At 44.2% G+C, this 14,064-nt stretch overlaps 1 protein-coding gene across 2 annotated transcripts in view; it reads right to left on the reverse strand.

Annotated features, from left to right (window-relative positions):
- Window positions 1-1,878: 1,878 nt before the first annotated feature.
- Window positions 1,879-14,064, reverse strand: part of LOC124310862 (protein jagged-1b-like) — a 33,317-nt gene continuing 21,131 nt past the window's right edge. The window contains exons 3-16 of one of the 2 annotated variants that reach the window (XM_046774961.1): window positions 13,194-13,251; window positions 11,236-11,493; window positions 10,227-10,290; window positions 9,285-9,415; window positions 7,676-7,948; window positions 6,808-6,921; window positions 6,213-6,425; window positions 5,930-6,057; window positions 5,592-5,772; window positions 4,303-4,431; window positions 4,016-4,129; window positions 3,672-3,914; window positions 2,792-3,483; window positions 1,879-2,690 (exon numbers count right to left, since the gene is read on the reverse strand). In XM_046774961.1, the coding sequence (XP_046630917.1) occupies window positions 2,007-2,690; window positions 2,792-3,483; window positions 3,672-3,914; window positions 4,016-4,129; window positions 4,303-4,431; window positions 5,592-5,772; window positions 5,930-6,057; window positions 6,213-6,425; window positions 6,808-6,921; window positions 7,676-7,948; window positions 9,285-9,415; window positions 10,227-10,290; window positions 11,236-11,493; window positions 13,194-13,251 (3,282 nt within the window). In that variant the 3' untranslated portion in view covers window positions 1,879-2,006. Of the gene's footprint in view, window positions 2,691-2,791; window positions 3,484-3,671; window positions 3,915-4,015; window positions 4,130-4,302; window positions 4,432-5,591; window positions 5,776-5,929; window positions 6,058-6,212; window positions 6,426-6,807; window positions 6,922-7,675; window positions 7,949-9,284; window positions 9,416-10,226; window positions 10,291-11,235; window positions 11,494-13,193; window positions 13,252-14,064 lie in introns of both variants that reach the window. The other variant, XM_046774960.1, reaches the window with a different exon arrangement.

The raw sequence follows: 14,064 nt of genomic DNA on the forward strand, positions 1-14,064 counted from the left end.
ACGACAACAAAAAAATCCTCCAACTGATGGATGATGTGATTTCCAACTGCAGCAGAGAAACGAATGAGGTTAGACCCGAAGAAGAGAAGAGCTCGGCTCTAGATAAGTTTCGTTCTGTGTTCTTCACCCGTCTAATTGCGTGCCGTGTAATTGGCTGCTAGGCTGGTCCCTGGAACACATTTTCTTTCTTCCTGAGAAGAAGAAAAAATAAAAAAGCAGACGGAGATAGTTCTTCCCTCCGCAGCAATCCCGCATCCTCTCTCTCTCACACACACACACACATGATCGATCACTTGACGGCAAGCGTTCTCTCTCTCGTCTCGAGAGCGCCACACACAGAAAAAACCCGAGCACACACATAACAGGTGAATACAACCTCCAGGGGGCGAATATAAGCGAGCCTAGATGTAAGTATATTTTGGGTTTTTTGTTGTTGTTACATTAAACCTCATCCCGTTCCCTTTTTCGAATTTATTTTCTCCCTTCCGTTTGAAAAAAAAAGAAAGAAAACTGAAAAAATAGAGCTCCCAAATGAGGGCTTGGAGTTGAATATAATCTAATTGTACGTGTTACGGGCAAATTGGTATTTTTTTTTTTTGGTCGGTCGCGACTACATACCACCACCTCCTTTCAGTCATCCAGATACTTATCTTTGAAAGGAAACGGGAACTGATATTATTGTTATATACTTACCGTGTGATCACGCTGATTGTTTTCTGGTTGCGGGCGCCGCGCGTTGAAAACCGTGGGATTTTCCAAATCATCCGAGACGGTTCACATTCCTGTCGAATGACGTAAATTGAAATTTTAAAAAGATTAATAATTAAAAGAAAAAACAAAAGAGTGATACCGATTGTGGAAAAATAGTTTATTGTTTTTCAACGACGTTTCATCATTTCGTGGGGAGAAAGATGGAGCGGGATTGGGTGAGGGGGAGAGGGAGTTGAAAATGTGCATGCAGCTCTGACACAGTGACACGATCAAACGCGAGCGGAAATCAGACAATAAAGAGGAATCATCATGTCGCTGTAGGAAAAAACCCAAAAAAATTATGTACAACATTTCTTCAAAAAATTTATAAACTGAAATCAAATGACGGACTGCATACAACGGTAACGAAATAGGTTTTGGAAAGGACAAAAAAAAATGTTAAGTATCGGCAAAGAACTTAAATCAAAAGTCAGGGTGTGTGGGTATGTGTTTTCTCTCTCGTAATTAAAATCCGACCGTTTAACTTATTTCTCTTTGAATTCCCCCCCAAAAAAACTGAAACTTTTTATTTCCTTTTTTTTTCCCAACCGAAACATTCGCTGTCAAATCGAAAACCCATGCTCAATTTTGACAGCCGTCGGCTTGATTTATTTATTTTTTTTGTTTGTAATTTTTCATCATTTTATCCCCGTTTTCCTTTCCTTCTTTTTTTCAATTAAATTTTTTAAATGTGAAATTCGATAGAAAGGGTCGGATTTGATTGGAACATTCTTAATTGTGATTGGGTGTGTGTAGCTGTGGGGGGAAATTGGGAGGTGGATTGTCGTCTTCCAGTGAACTACAGGTGGTGAAACAAAATTTTCGTGAGGCAGATGTGCACATCATCAACATTTACCAACACTTTACAACCATCAAATGTTAATATTTATATACAAATGTTTTCTTCTTTTAAAATATTTAGGATACTTACATCATCAGACCTTATATACATGTTTTATATATATATATAGGTTAAACAGAAAAAGAAAAAAAAGATTCATAATAATAATGATAATAATAATAATAAACTCCCTTTCTCAACTATTGAGATACTTGAATCCGATTCCGGAGCCGGAAATGGCGTGCGACTTTTTATTTTAATTTTTTTTTGCTGTTTTGTTTTATTTGTTGTTGTTGTGTGTTATCCTCCTTGTGTTTTGTTTTCTTCTTTACAACATTGAAATTCACTGGACTTGAGACAGAATCCGATTGGACAGGAAGAGGAAACGGGAGCGCCCATTCTTTTTTTGTTTCTTTCACACGACAACGACTTTGAGGCTAAGCTCCTTGTCCATCATCTGGCCAGCTCTCGCCGCCATGTGGATATTGTTCCGCACATCGACACTGATGGGCGCTTTGTAGATGGGACTCGACTCGATCGTGTCCCTCCGGCCGTACTCGTCCGACGATGAGTCGTCGTGCGGCACCACGACGTCATCCACTTTGCTCAACTTCTTCGACAGGCCCAGACTACTTCCTTTGGCCGGGTGGTCGACCAGCTCGGCCACGTTCAGGGTCTTCATGCGACGCTGCTGCAGCCTCAGGTTCTCCTCGTTTTGAAGATTGTTGGACTTTTCAACGGTGCGATCCATTGAGCTGTTGACGCTGAGCGAAGGCGAGTGGAGAGCCGGGCGCTTGCGGAGTCTCCACAGGAGCAAGAGGAGCAAACCGGCCACGACGACCAGACCGGCCAATATGGCACAGACTATTGCCACGACGTAATTGCTACTGCCGGACGAGTCCGACGAAGGATGATTCTGGGCAGACGATGAGTCCAGCACCAATTCAATTTCATCGGAGTAAGGCGTTTCAACTTTGACGTCCACCACAGCTCCCATCGACGATCCTTCCTTGTAGTAGGCCGTCAGCACGTTGCCAAGTACCCGGGCGGCGGCCGTCGCCCGGCTTCCTCCAAGTTCCATCGACGTCTCCGACATGGACTGTTTTACCAAACGACAACACCAGAATGATTAAAATCTCTGCCATTTTGACGCTTGAAATAAATTTTAAATTAAAATCCAAAGTAGCGCACGAGACTTACGATAGTGACTTGAACGACATCGTCCTGGTGGTCCTTGAGATCGCAGAGGATGACCAACGACGGCCTCTCCATGTGTTGCTGCTGATGCCCGGGGAAATTGTCCCAAAGATGGCTCTGAGCGGCCGCCAATTTGCGCAAATGACCGCACAACGACTGGACAGAGAATCCCGGCTGGGCCCTGTACCGGTCGAGAACCAGAGTCAGGCGAGCGCAGGTGGGAGCCAATCGGTTGCCCGTCAGATTGGGCCAACAAGAAGCGGTGGCGGCGGGAACGGGTAAGAGCCTGCCGGGCTTGAGCGGTCGGCACTGTCCGTAAGCCGGACAAGGCGGTCGCAAGCATCCAGACTGGGCCGAAAGACAAATTTCCGAGGGTCCGCAAGATTTGCCAACGTGATTGATGGGGTCGTCGAGACAGTTGGCTGGCCCGCACCACACGCGAGTGCAGACGGCCTGGCCTGCGCGGCACTGGCACTTGTTGCATCCATCGTCCCACGACGAGTTGTCCGGATAAAGGCGGCCCGACCATTGGCAACTTGCCGGACTTGTCGTCGTCGACGCCGCCGTTTGTCTCTGCTCCATTTGGCAGTGTTGACCTTCGTATCCGTCTTTGCAGACGCAGGTGAACGACTGGCCCGTGTTCAAGCAGGTGGCGCCGTTGCGGCACGGATGAGCATCGCAAGGCATGTGCTCCGCTGCAACGAGAGGAGAAGACAAAAGTCAATACCCAGGCAATCCATTAGCGAAACGATGACGGAATCGGCTGAGCTCACGCACAGCGGTGACTCGGCAAAGTGAATCGAATCAAGACAAACATGGCCGCCCCCAAATGACGGAAGAATTTGATAAAAAAGAAAAGAAAAGAAGAGATATCTGTATTTACCGAGATGGCAGATGGAGCCTTTCCATCCGCTGGAGCAGCGGCACGTGAATCCGGCTTCGGGATCTGAGTCATCGACGCAGGTGGCTCCGTTGAGACACGGATTCTCTCCGTCCTGGCAGTGCTGGTTGCGGTTGGAGCAAGTGCGGCCTTTCCAGCCGTCGACGCAGCGGCAAACGAAATCGGCCACCAAGTCGACGCAGGTGCCGTTGTGACGACACGGACTGCTGGCACAATCGTCCACGTCTGTAAGCAGAAGAAAAAAACAAACATTACGAAATGACACATTTCTGGCCCACCGTAAAAGAAAAGAAAAGAAAACGGATAAAAAGAACACGGCGACTTACTGTGATCGCAGGTGAGTCCGTCGTAACCTTTTGGGCAGACGCAGTGAAACGAGTCGATGCCGTCGATGCAGGTACCGCCATTTCGGCAAGGGCTATCAGCGCAGTCGTTAACGTCTATCAGAGTCAAACATAAGACACAGAGTCGATACCGAATGATTAGTGGAGCTATTCGTATATGGTCGGGCAGTGATTTTTCATTGGCCCCTTTTTCTTTTTTTAAGTGGAAACTTTATTTTATTTTCTTCTCAAAAGAGACAAAGAAGAAGAAGAAGAAGAAAAAGACTTACTGTCGGTGCAAAACTGTCCAGAATAGCCCGGATCGCATTGGCACGAGAAAGTCGATCCATCTTCTGACGCGACGCAACGACCGTGGACGCAATGTCCGGCACCCTTGGACGTCCAACAACTGCCCGCCTCTGTGATTTGAAATAACACACACAGACACACAAAAATAAAATAAAATAAAAATAAATACATACTCGTAAGAACTTTGTTGTCAGTTTTGATACATTCAGCGATATGAAAATAAAAGACTGGCCACAAATAATAAAAAAAGAAAAACCAGCCGAATGTAAATTATTTCTGAAGTATCACCAACAAAAGCTTTGATAGCATTTTTTTCTGAGAACTCGAAAAGATTATATATGACTGACCCTAAAAAGTTGCGATACTGGTACCAACAAAATGTGACTCAATGGCTTTTATTTGGCCAGTTGATCAAAAGGCAGCCCAATCCTTAAATTGTGAAACGGCCAGTTAACTTGAAGAAATGCGCCAATGAACAACGAGAGCATTTCCATCAATTCCAATGACTCGACAATTGGGAGGCAATAAGTAACGGGCGACAAAAACGGCACCTCCTCTCCATCACGTTTTTTCTTCTCTTTCAACCCGATCATCACCACGTCATCTGTGGAATGCCACTTGTTGTGTGCCCCCTTTCTCTTTCTATTTTTCTGGATGATTCGCCACCAAAGACGGCACGATTCGGCATCAACGAATAGAAAAAGAATAAGAAAAAGAGAAGAAGCTTGTCAAAAGCGCCATCATGCGCGCTAACAAGCTCCCAAAATGCGCCTTGGTGGCGCAATCACACGAGATTTCCCGCATCTCTCTTTGCAAGCGCCCGTCGTAGTTATTGCATAGTTTCGACACAGTCATCGGACATGATCCTTCAATTCCCGAAAAGAAAAATGTTTTTCTCTTCTCCCGAATTCCTCCCCCCACCACCGAAAAAATGCGTGCTTTGCCGTTGGTTTTTTCAAACAGAAAAAAAAGTATCTGTAATTTTTGTGTGTCAAAAGTTGACTTGACAACCCCACTCGAGTGAGTGAGCGAGCGAGAAAGAGAGAGAGAAATGGAAAAAATCCCTTTTGACGATGCGTGAATAATAATCCTAATAATACCGCCAGATGATGGTAAGGCTCCCAAACGAGACAGGATGGAACGTGCCGCGGCTTGATGGCCGCGTGATGAATCGAATCGAATTGAAAGGAAAACGAAGGGAAGGAAAAATAGACAAAAAATACAACAACAAAATAAGATTTTCTTTTCTTTTTTGAGGGAGAAAACTCACGTAGACTAGGGCTGGATGGAGGCGGGGGAGGCGGAGGGGGCGGCCGGTATCGTGAACAGTTTTTGCCTTGCCAGTGGCTCTGACAGAGGCAATAGTAGTCGGGTCCGCCGAGAAGTCCGAGCGTGTTGAAGCACGGCGAGCCGTTGGCGCACGGGTTCGGATGGCACAAATCCGTATCCGTCTGCTTGATGGAAAAGAACGATACATTATTCACCATCCTTCTCTCATCCGTCAATTGCGGCGGCCATTTATGAGCCGAGGCGAATGCAAGGCAGCAAATGAGAATCAAAACAAGACGAATCGGAGTACAAGAATTTTTCGAACTCATTTAAACTGACCTGGCATTGGGAGCCGGTGTAGCCTAGAGGGCAGATACACTTGAAGCCGTCGACTAGGTCGACGCACTCGCCGCCATTAGCGCACGGCCGGCTGGCGCATTCGTCGATGTTGATCTCGCACCGATGACCTACATTTCATCAAAAATTTAATAAAAAAGACAATGAAATCACTTATCATCGACACTTATCAAGCGCAATGACATTTCGCCAGTCTAACCAGTTGACACGAAAGTCTCAATTTGACAACAAAAAACACAAAAGAGAGAAGAGAATGTTGATTTACCGTTGAAACCGGGTCGGCAAGCGCAGTGGTATTCGCCAATGAGATCAATGCAAGTGGCTCCGTTCAAGCAGTGATGTCCGTTGCAGTCGTTGACGTTGTACTGACACTGGCGGCCGTGAAAGCCCGTGACGCAGCGGCAGGTGTAGTTGCCAGGTGTGTTTTCGCAGCCGAGCGAGTTTCTGCACAGCTCGGGCATCGAGCACTCGTCCACATCTGCACGTGAAATCAAAAGCCAAAAGATTAACATAATTATTATTCTCATTGTCAATCATTTCCAGCCATCACGTCAAGAGAGAAAAAGAGAAAACTTGTCAACGTTCTGATTCAGCTCAATCAAACAGACGTGGACAATCTCACGACTCTACAACTTTGAGCGTTTACAAGAATGTAAATAACAGTCGCCAGTTGTCATGGCATTAGACACAGAGAGAAAGAGAGAGAGAGAGAGAGAAAGAAAATAACAACTAACAAAGTCAATAGCGTGTGGAAGGAAACGAGACGTAATGAGAGCGAATGAGGTTTCTTTTTCCTCCAGAAAATTGGTTTCGTCGTTAAATTGTTACACGACAGAGTTGGATGGTTTGAAATAGTTTACCTTGATCGCATGTGTCGCCTTGCCAGCCTTCCGTGCACTGGCAGCGGTAGCCGTTCTCCAGGTCGACGCAGGTCGCGCCGTTCAGACACGGCGACGACTGGCATTCGTCCACCTCTATAATAATAACAACAACAACAACAACGTAAACGGTTAAGTCGATCCTAGAAAAAACACTGGGAAAAAGAGCCAAATATTTCACAAATGACGGCGTTCACCTTTCACGACAATTTTCATCAGAGCGTTTTTATTTTATTCTTTTTTTTCCCCCCATTTTTGAGATGGAAAAGATCAAAAGGGAGGCGACACTCTGAGGTTGAACGCGGGTCAAGGTTGAAAAGGTCGGGTGCAGGCAATGACGTTCAGAGGAGGGCTATAACATTCCCGAGTGAACACACAGCAGCAGCTCGCAACCACGCAATATAATAACAACCCCGAAAGAAAAATGAAAAGAATATTTCCCTCCTTCCTCTAAGCGAGTCACGATTCACCAAAGAGTCTGGGAAATAGTAAGTAGTAGGACTATTGTAGTAATGTCATTCATTTTCCATTGATGATGATGTTCTAGAGCTTTAATTAACTCCATTACAGTTTCCGGCCAACAACAAGTCCCGACTAAATTGCTCCTTTTCTTTTCCTTCTTTTCTTGTCTCTCGGAAAATTTACTTGTTCTCTCCTCCCACCTGATTCTCCCCCACACAATTTTTTCCATTTTCTTTTCTTTTCAGACAAAATGAATTTTTTCCCGAAAGAAAACTCAAACAACAAGACATAACACTACAAACAACAAACGTAAAACTACCGGGAGGGATGATGGATATGAGTTGAAAAGCGTTTAAATAATAAAGAAAAAAAGAAAAAAGGGTCTTACTGATTTGGCAGGTGTCTCCAGTCCATCCGGGCGGGCAAGTGCAGTTGAATGATCCTCCTCCGGTGCTGTCGCTGATGCCATTGGTCACGACGGTGGTTGTAACGGTACAAGTGCCGCCGTGAAGGCAAGGAGCCGTGGCGCAGACGTTGTCCACCACCTCGCAGTTGATGCCGGAAAATCCTTCGGGACACTTGCACTGGTACTGGTCCGGATTGGTATTCTCGCAAGTGCCGCCATTGCGGCAGGGCTGCCGAGTCCCGCAAGTATTCAAATCTAAACAAAAAAGAAAAAAGACGGAAAATGAAATTATCCATCAAAAAGATTCAAAAAGAAACCGGAGAAACAAGCCCAGCATGGGAGAGAGTGCTGCTGCTGCTGCTTAACATAATCTCCACTACCACATCTACTCCAGATGACGTCACGATTCTAATCATCCAGCAAAGATCGTTAAAATGGAAAGCACATTAGGGAAAGCCTATACGGTTTATACCTGATGTCTATCTAAGCTTTAAATTTTTTTAAATAAACTTAAGGGGGGGGGGATATTGTGTTCGCCTACCGTCTGGTCCCTTTTCAGGATCTGCACTCGGAAAAATAAAAATTCAAGTGGATTATCGGTTAAGTCTCTTTCCATTCTTTTTTTTTCCCCTACCATGTTCCCAATTGATAAATGGCAAATCGGATCATGTTTTGTTAAGTGGGGACTCAAGAAAAAAAAAAGGAAAAAACGTCAGATGGTCCGTCACTTCAACTGGGGGGACTTACCGGGGTCTCCAAAGTTGTCTGTCGCCCCCTTCTTTCTGTCGTCCGAGTAAGTGCCAAATGTCGTCCGAGAGTTTATTAGATTATAAGACCGCACTGACTCGACTCTCATTCCGAAATGGAAACTCCTTTGCCCCAGTGATAGAAGAAGATAGAAAATAGAAAAAAAAGGTTTTTTTTTCTTCTTGTTGTTTGTTGTTTCGAAAGCTCTTTTGTACGCGTATAATAGGAGCGAGAAGATGAAGAGCCAAAGATAAAAAGAGCGCAGGTAGGTTAAGGTAAAAGTAGTAGTAGTAGTAGTAGTAGTACAAACTCTTTACCCCAACGGTGTGGCAGAGGCCATAAGAGCTCTCGGCGCCAATTAAGATGTCGTTCCAGTTATGTCTTTGTTAAAGAAACGGGGGAACTACTACTAGACAACAAGTTGATGGAAACCCGGCTAGAGAGAGCTTTTAAGGAATTAGCGAGTCGAGAGGAGCTACTAGACAAGTCGACTCGACGTTGAAGGGAAATGTCCCACAACTCAACGAAATGACAAGACAAAAAAAGTGAGTCTTGAAAAGAAATAGAAGAAAAAAACAAACTTAATGATGATGGGAATTGAGAACAAAACGGGTTTGCCTATTCCAAAAACCCACCCTACTGTATATTCTTTCTCTTTTCTTACCACGGCGGGTAATACGACTTTCAGTTCATTTCTCGAATGATAAATTCCCAAACGATTCGAATATGTAAGGTCGTCGCCGTCGTCGTCGTGACACTTGTTATGAAATGCATTTCGAACGTCATTAAGAGCCCGTAACGTCGTGTAACATAACGTCAACTCTTGAGAGAGAATTTTGCGTACCTTGATCGCAGAGGTAGCCACCCCAGTTGGTCTCGCAGAGGCACTGAAACGGGCCATTGCAGTAACCGTGCTTGCAGCCCGGGTAAGTGACGCACTGGTCGCAAAATTCACCTTGCCAACCCGGTCGGCACCTGCAATTGAAATTCAAACAAAAAGAACAAAATGAGAATATTTAGAAACAAAACGAGAAATCAAAATGAACACATCGTCATTCCTTTTTTCGATCCAAAGAATCCTAAACACAGGGAATGCGGGATACGCAATAACGGACATGTTTTGTTTGTTTTTTCTTCCCCTGCCGAGACTCATTCCAAGCGCGGGAATATTATAGGGGATATGTTTCAATTGTTGCGAGAATTTCAATTTGAGCAAAGCCAAAGAAAACTGAAGGAAAAAAAAAGGTAAGAAGAAAAAAGAAGAGAGAGAGAGAGAGAGAGAGAGCATGCTTGGAATATTGATGAAGTCGACGACACACAAACACACAGGTGGACCGTGTTCCCACGCTGGACAAGCTGATTACCAAACAGAAATAAAGAGGGGGTTGAAATAAAATGAAAAAGGAAAATCCCTTTCATGTGCTTTTTTTTTTCTTTTTCTTCCTTTTTTTTCACGCTCGAATGAATGCAGCAAACATTTGGAGATGAAGTCATCAACAGTCGGATTCTTAACCACTTTTTCTTTGGCTAATTCCGGTCGTGTAAAGGGAATTTTCTCTCGTTTGAATCGGTTCGTTGCGTTGTGTGGTCGGCAGGGGAGGGGAGGGGGGGGGGGGGAGGCCCGTGAGAATATGGCACGGTATTTAAAATCCACCACACGTTTAGCACAGACGCAGTCTCAAAGAGCCGCTGGAATAATATGCGTGGAATGCGGAGGAAACATACCCACCCCATCCACACACAAAATGGGAAATAAGGTACAAAATAAAAGATGATGTGTGTATACCTGCACTCTAAGGGTTGTTCTTTGCAGTCGCCGTTGATGGGATGGCAGCCAGTTTTGCAAACAACTGTTTTGTTTGAACACCAACACAGACAAAAATTGGGGGAAAAAAAAGAAAAATTTATTAATGTTGATATTACTATAAAAGAAATTCTTTAAAAAAAAAACAAAAAAACATTTGAATTGAAAATTGATTTGTTATTTCAACACTTGTTTGGGGGGGGGGGAGCGGTTATGAAATCCCAGACTCCCTGAGCAAACAGAGTGTTGGATTTTATTCGTTTGTTATCGTAACATATAATTTAGACACCATTGTGTGTGTGTGTGTTGCTATAGGCTCGGGCGCTCCATGAACGTGTCCTGTGTCAACCAGTCTACCCGAAAAAGTTTCACACACCACCACCACCACGACACAAATTTCCATTTTTGATGGTTTCGTTAAAAATTTAAGTGAGATCATTGCTCGAACAGAAAATTGTTGGCCTTTTTTTACAGCCTCACGCTTGTTTTTTATTTTTATCACCTACTTTTTAAAGCCTATTGAATTCAGACGTCTGTGAATTATGAATATTATTCTTTTTTAATTCAATTGTGTTGGTTACGTGTTTCGTGAGTGAGGGGTTTCGCTCGGCTTCCCAAATTATCAAGTAGCAGACTCGTCTGGAATTTTCCTTCGCTCGACAAAGCACTCAAAACTACTTGGTAGTCCAACAGCCATAAAAACCCCTCCCTCCTCCCCCCCCCCTCACTCCGTGCCAGTTGCGCGATTACATGCGGGACCCGAAATTTCAATTTACATAAAAAACAAGTCAGTCAACTTTTTGGCTATTTTAGTTGTTTTTTGGTTTTCGGGTTTTCCTTGAAAAAATATTAAGGGGGAGAGCCTGGATTGGCTCCTTAGTCGTTGTTCAAGACTCTCTCATTTGGTGGCGAGCAAAAAAAACAAAACAGAAATGCAATCCTTTCACGGAATAAACGGAAAAAAACTGAAGAAATTGGAAAATGACCCGACCTGTATCGCAGCTGGTCCCAGTCCATCCCGGCATACAGGTCTTATCGCCGTTGCGGTCGCATTCCCAATGGCCGAACAGGTCGTCCCTCGGCCGGCATAATTTCGTGCACGTGGCGCTGTAGTAGTGCGGTTCGCATTGAACCCTCACGCGGTACGTGAGCCGCAAGTCGCTGTTGGCTCCCGATCCTTCGTGAGTCAGCGAGTGCCAATCGGCGCTCGGCTCCAAAATTCCCGAATAAACGGCCCGCTCGATTTCACCTGGAAACGTTCAAATACAAGAAGAAGAAAAAAATAAAGACACGTGATTACTGATTGACCGGGAAACGTTTTATATATATATATACATGTTTAGATAGTCATAAATGAATCCATCATCAAAAATGCGGGGGAAATCATCCGATTCGGGATATAACATTTACATAATGACGGGTGTCGATCATCAACCAAACCGATGAAACCCTTTTTTTATTTTTAATGCCCCCAAGGAAAAAAAAAGGAAAACCTTTCATCAAACGCTTAAGCGTTTATTGTAATGATTTAGCCGGCCAAGCATTCGATCAAAGTTGCTGCGAGGGATATACAATCAAATATTCCAAACCACTTTTCTTACTCTCTTTCAGCTTTTTTTGTTTTTGGTTTTTGTTGCTGTGTGGGTTCGAGTCGTTGGTTTTGGTTTCGTGAACGAACGAACGAGAGCCTTCTGGATGATATGATAAAACCCTTTCATCATTCATCACACACACACACACGCTATCCAAGAGGAGGAGGAATAGGGGGGAGTAAGAAGAAGGAGGAGGAGTAGCGGATCGGATTATAGATGGCCCCATTTATGTGAAACGGTGGAGGCAAAACGATTGTAGTATGTACGACTAGTGTGTGTGCATACAGATAGCCGAAAACGGGAAAATGAAACCCCTTTCAGCTTTGAATCGAAGACGAGGAGGAGGCAGCGGCCAAAGATTTCTCTCCGATCGGCGATTTTTTCCGTGACGCCCACAATTCTCTCTCTCTCTGTGCAGACGTGCAGCAGCAGATATACATATTGTGTGTGTGTGTATGTGTGTACTCGGCGCGGGGCTATAGGAAAAAGATCATTTCAATCAAATAGCAATTAGCCCCGCAGGTTGGATTACGTTTTTCAAAACATTCTTCTTCTTCTTCTTCTTCTTCTGGCTTTTTCATAAGAATTGTTATTTTATTTCAATATTTGGACACGCCGGTTAAACCTCTAACGTTTATATAGCTCTTTTATTAGTATAATCCCATTTTTCGCATAAATTTTCTTTTTCTCCCGTGCAATCGTTTGAATGTGGCGCCGCCCGTTCCGGTTTGAACGGGGGGAAAGAAAACGGAAAGACGGCGGCGACGCACCGGCTTTACGCAACCGTTAGGATGTAATTCACTTTGCGCGCCTTTATTTTGATTTTAAGTGTGTCTGTGCGTTTGGTTTTTACGAGTGACTGAGTGGGGCCCCGCTCGAATATCTCAAACCTCCTCCCACGTTTCCCAAGTGAGGAGTAGGTGGGGGTGGGGGGTTCCAAGAAGACATTTGATATGGCCGGTCATGCGCGAGTCCATTTCGTACCAACAACAAAACAAAACGGGAAGGGGGGGGGGGGAAGAAAAAAAGAACCGAGCCATTCGTCATGCGCGGCACATTTGAAGTGAAGGACGGCGGACGTCGGCGTCGGAGTAAACTCCCCAAAACTAAAGTGACCGTTTTTATTTTTTAAACATTTTACTTTTTGAGCTTTTGAAACTCATTTCCATTGCGAGTCCAGACGATTGAAACGCCAGCGACAAATTGGACGGTCCGATTTCACAATCGCCGTTATTTTCGCTCCCGTCTGCTTTTAGCCAATCGCCAGTCAGCGCCGCCAATTACGTGAAATTCTTCCCTCCATTCCCCCTTATGCTCGAGATAATGAGCTAATAGTTGCGTTGCATTTCTATTTTACCTGATTGTCGTGTAGAGTTTCTGTAGTCGAGCGCTTCCAGCATCAGGGTGAAGGACCTCTGCAAATGAAACAAGAGAAACAGAACAAATTTAGTCATTGTGACGCAATGGCGCATTTGATCATTTCACAAAATAATATTTTTAGAAGAAATAGAAGAAAAAAGGGAAAATTCTTCAAGACGAAGGGAGTGAAAGGAAACACGGTCGGGCAACAGCGTCCGGCCCGTTGAAAAAAACAAAAAAACATGGTGGCAACAAGTTGACGAGCATTGCAAGAGTGCGGGCACGTAATGCACACGAAATTCTTTCATCGGCCGTCAGCAACGAAAAAATAAAATAAAATAAAACTCCACCGATCATTTTCTGGTCTACTAATGACGCGAAGAGGGAAAATCAACGAGAAGGAAATGAACGTGTGTTGGCCCATATCAGTCTCTTGATTAGTATCTAATGATGGCCGATATGGGCAACAACCATCAAAGAGCCTGGCAGCATTCCATCAAGTCTATTAAAGACGAAAAGAAAAGAAGAAAAAAAGGAAAGAATGAAGAAGAAGAAAAAAAGGAAATCAGAGCTCGTTATGTATATTATATTTATATATGTGGCGTGCGTTACAATAAGGAAAAACTTGGTGCGCTGTAGGCTCGACTCTTTTGCTCCGCAACAACAACAACAGCAGCATCAAGCCAAAAGGAAAATTCCAGACTCCTTTTTTTGTTTTTGTTTTTTCGTTCCACTTAAAAGAAAAGAAGTAAATATAAAGAGGTTGGTTTTCCTACACCCACTAAAGGATATATACACACGATACGATAGGATATATAATGGATGAGATCCCCCCCTCTCTCTCGCTCTCGAGTGGCCATCGCTGTAAT

Source organism: Daphnia pulicaria, chromosome 8, assembly GCF_021234035.1.
Source record: "Daphnia pulicaria isolate SC F1-1A chromosome 8, SC_F0-13Bv2, whole genome shotgun sequence".
Lineage (NCBI taxonomy): Eukaryota > Metazoa > Arthropoda > Branchiopoda > Diplostraca > Daphniidae > Daphnia > Daphnia pulicaria.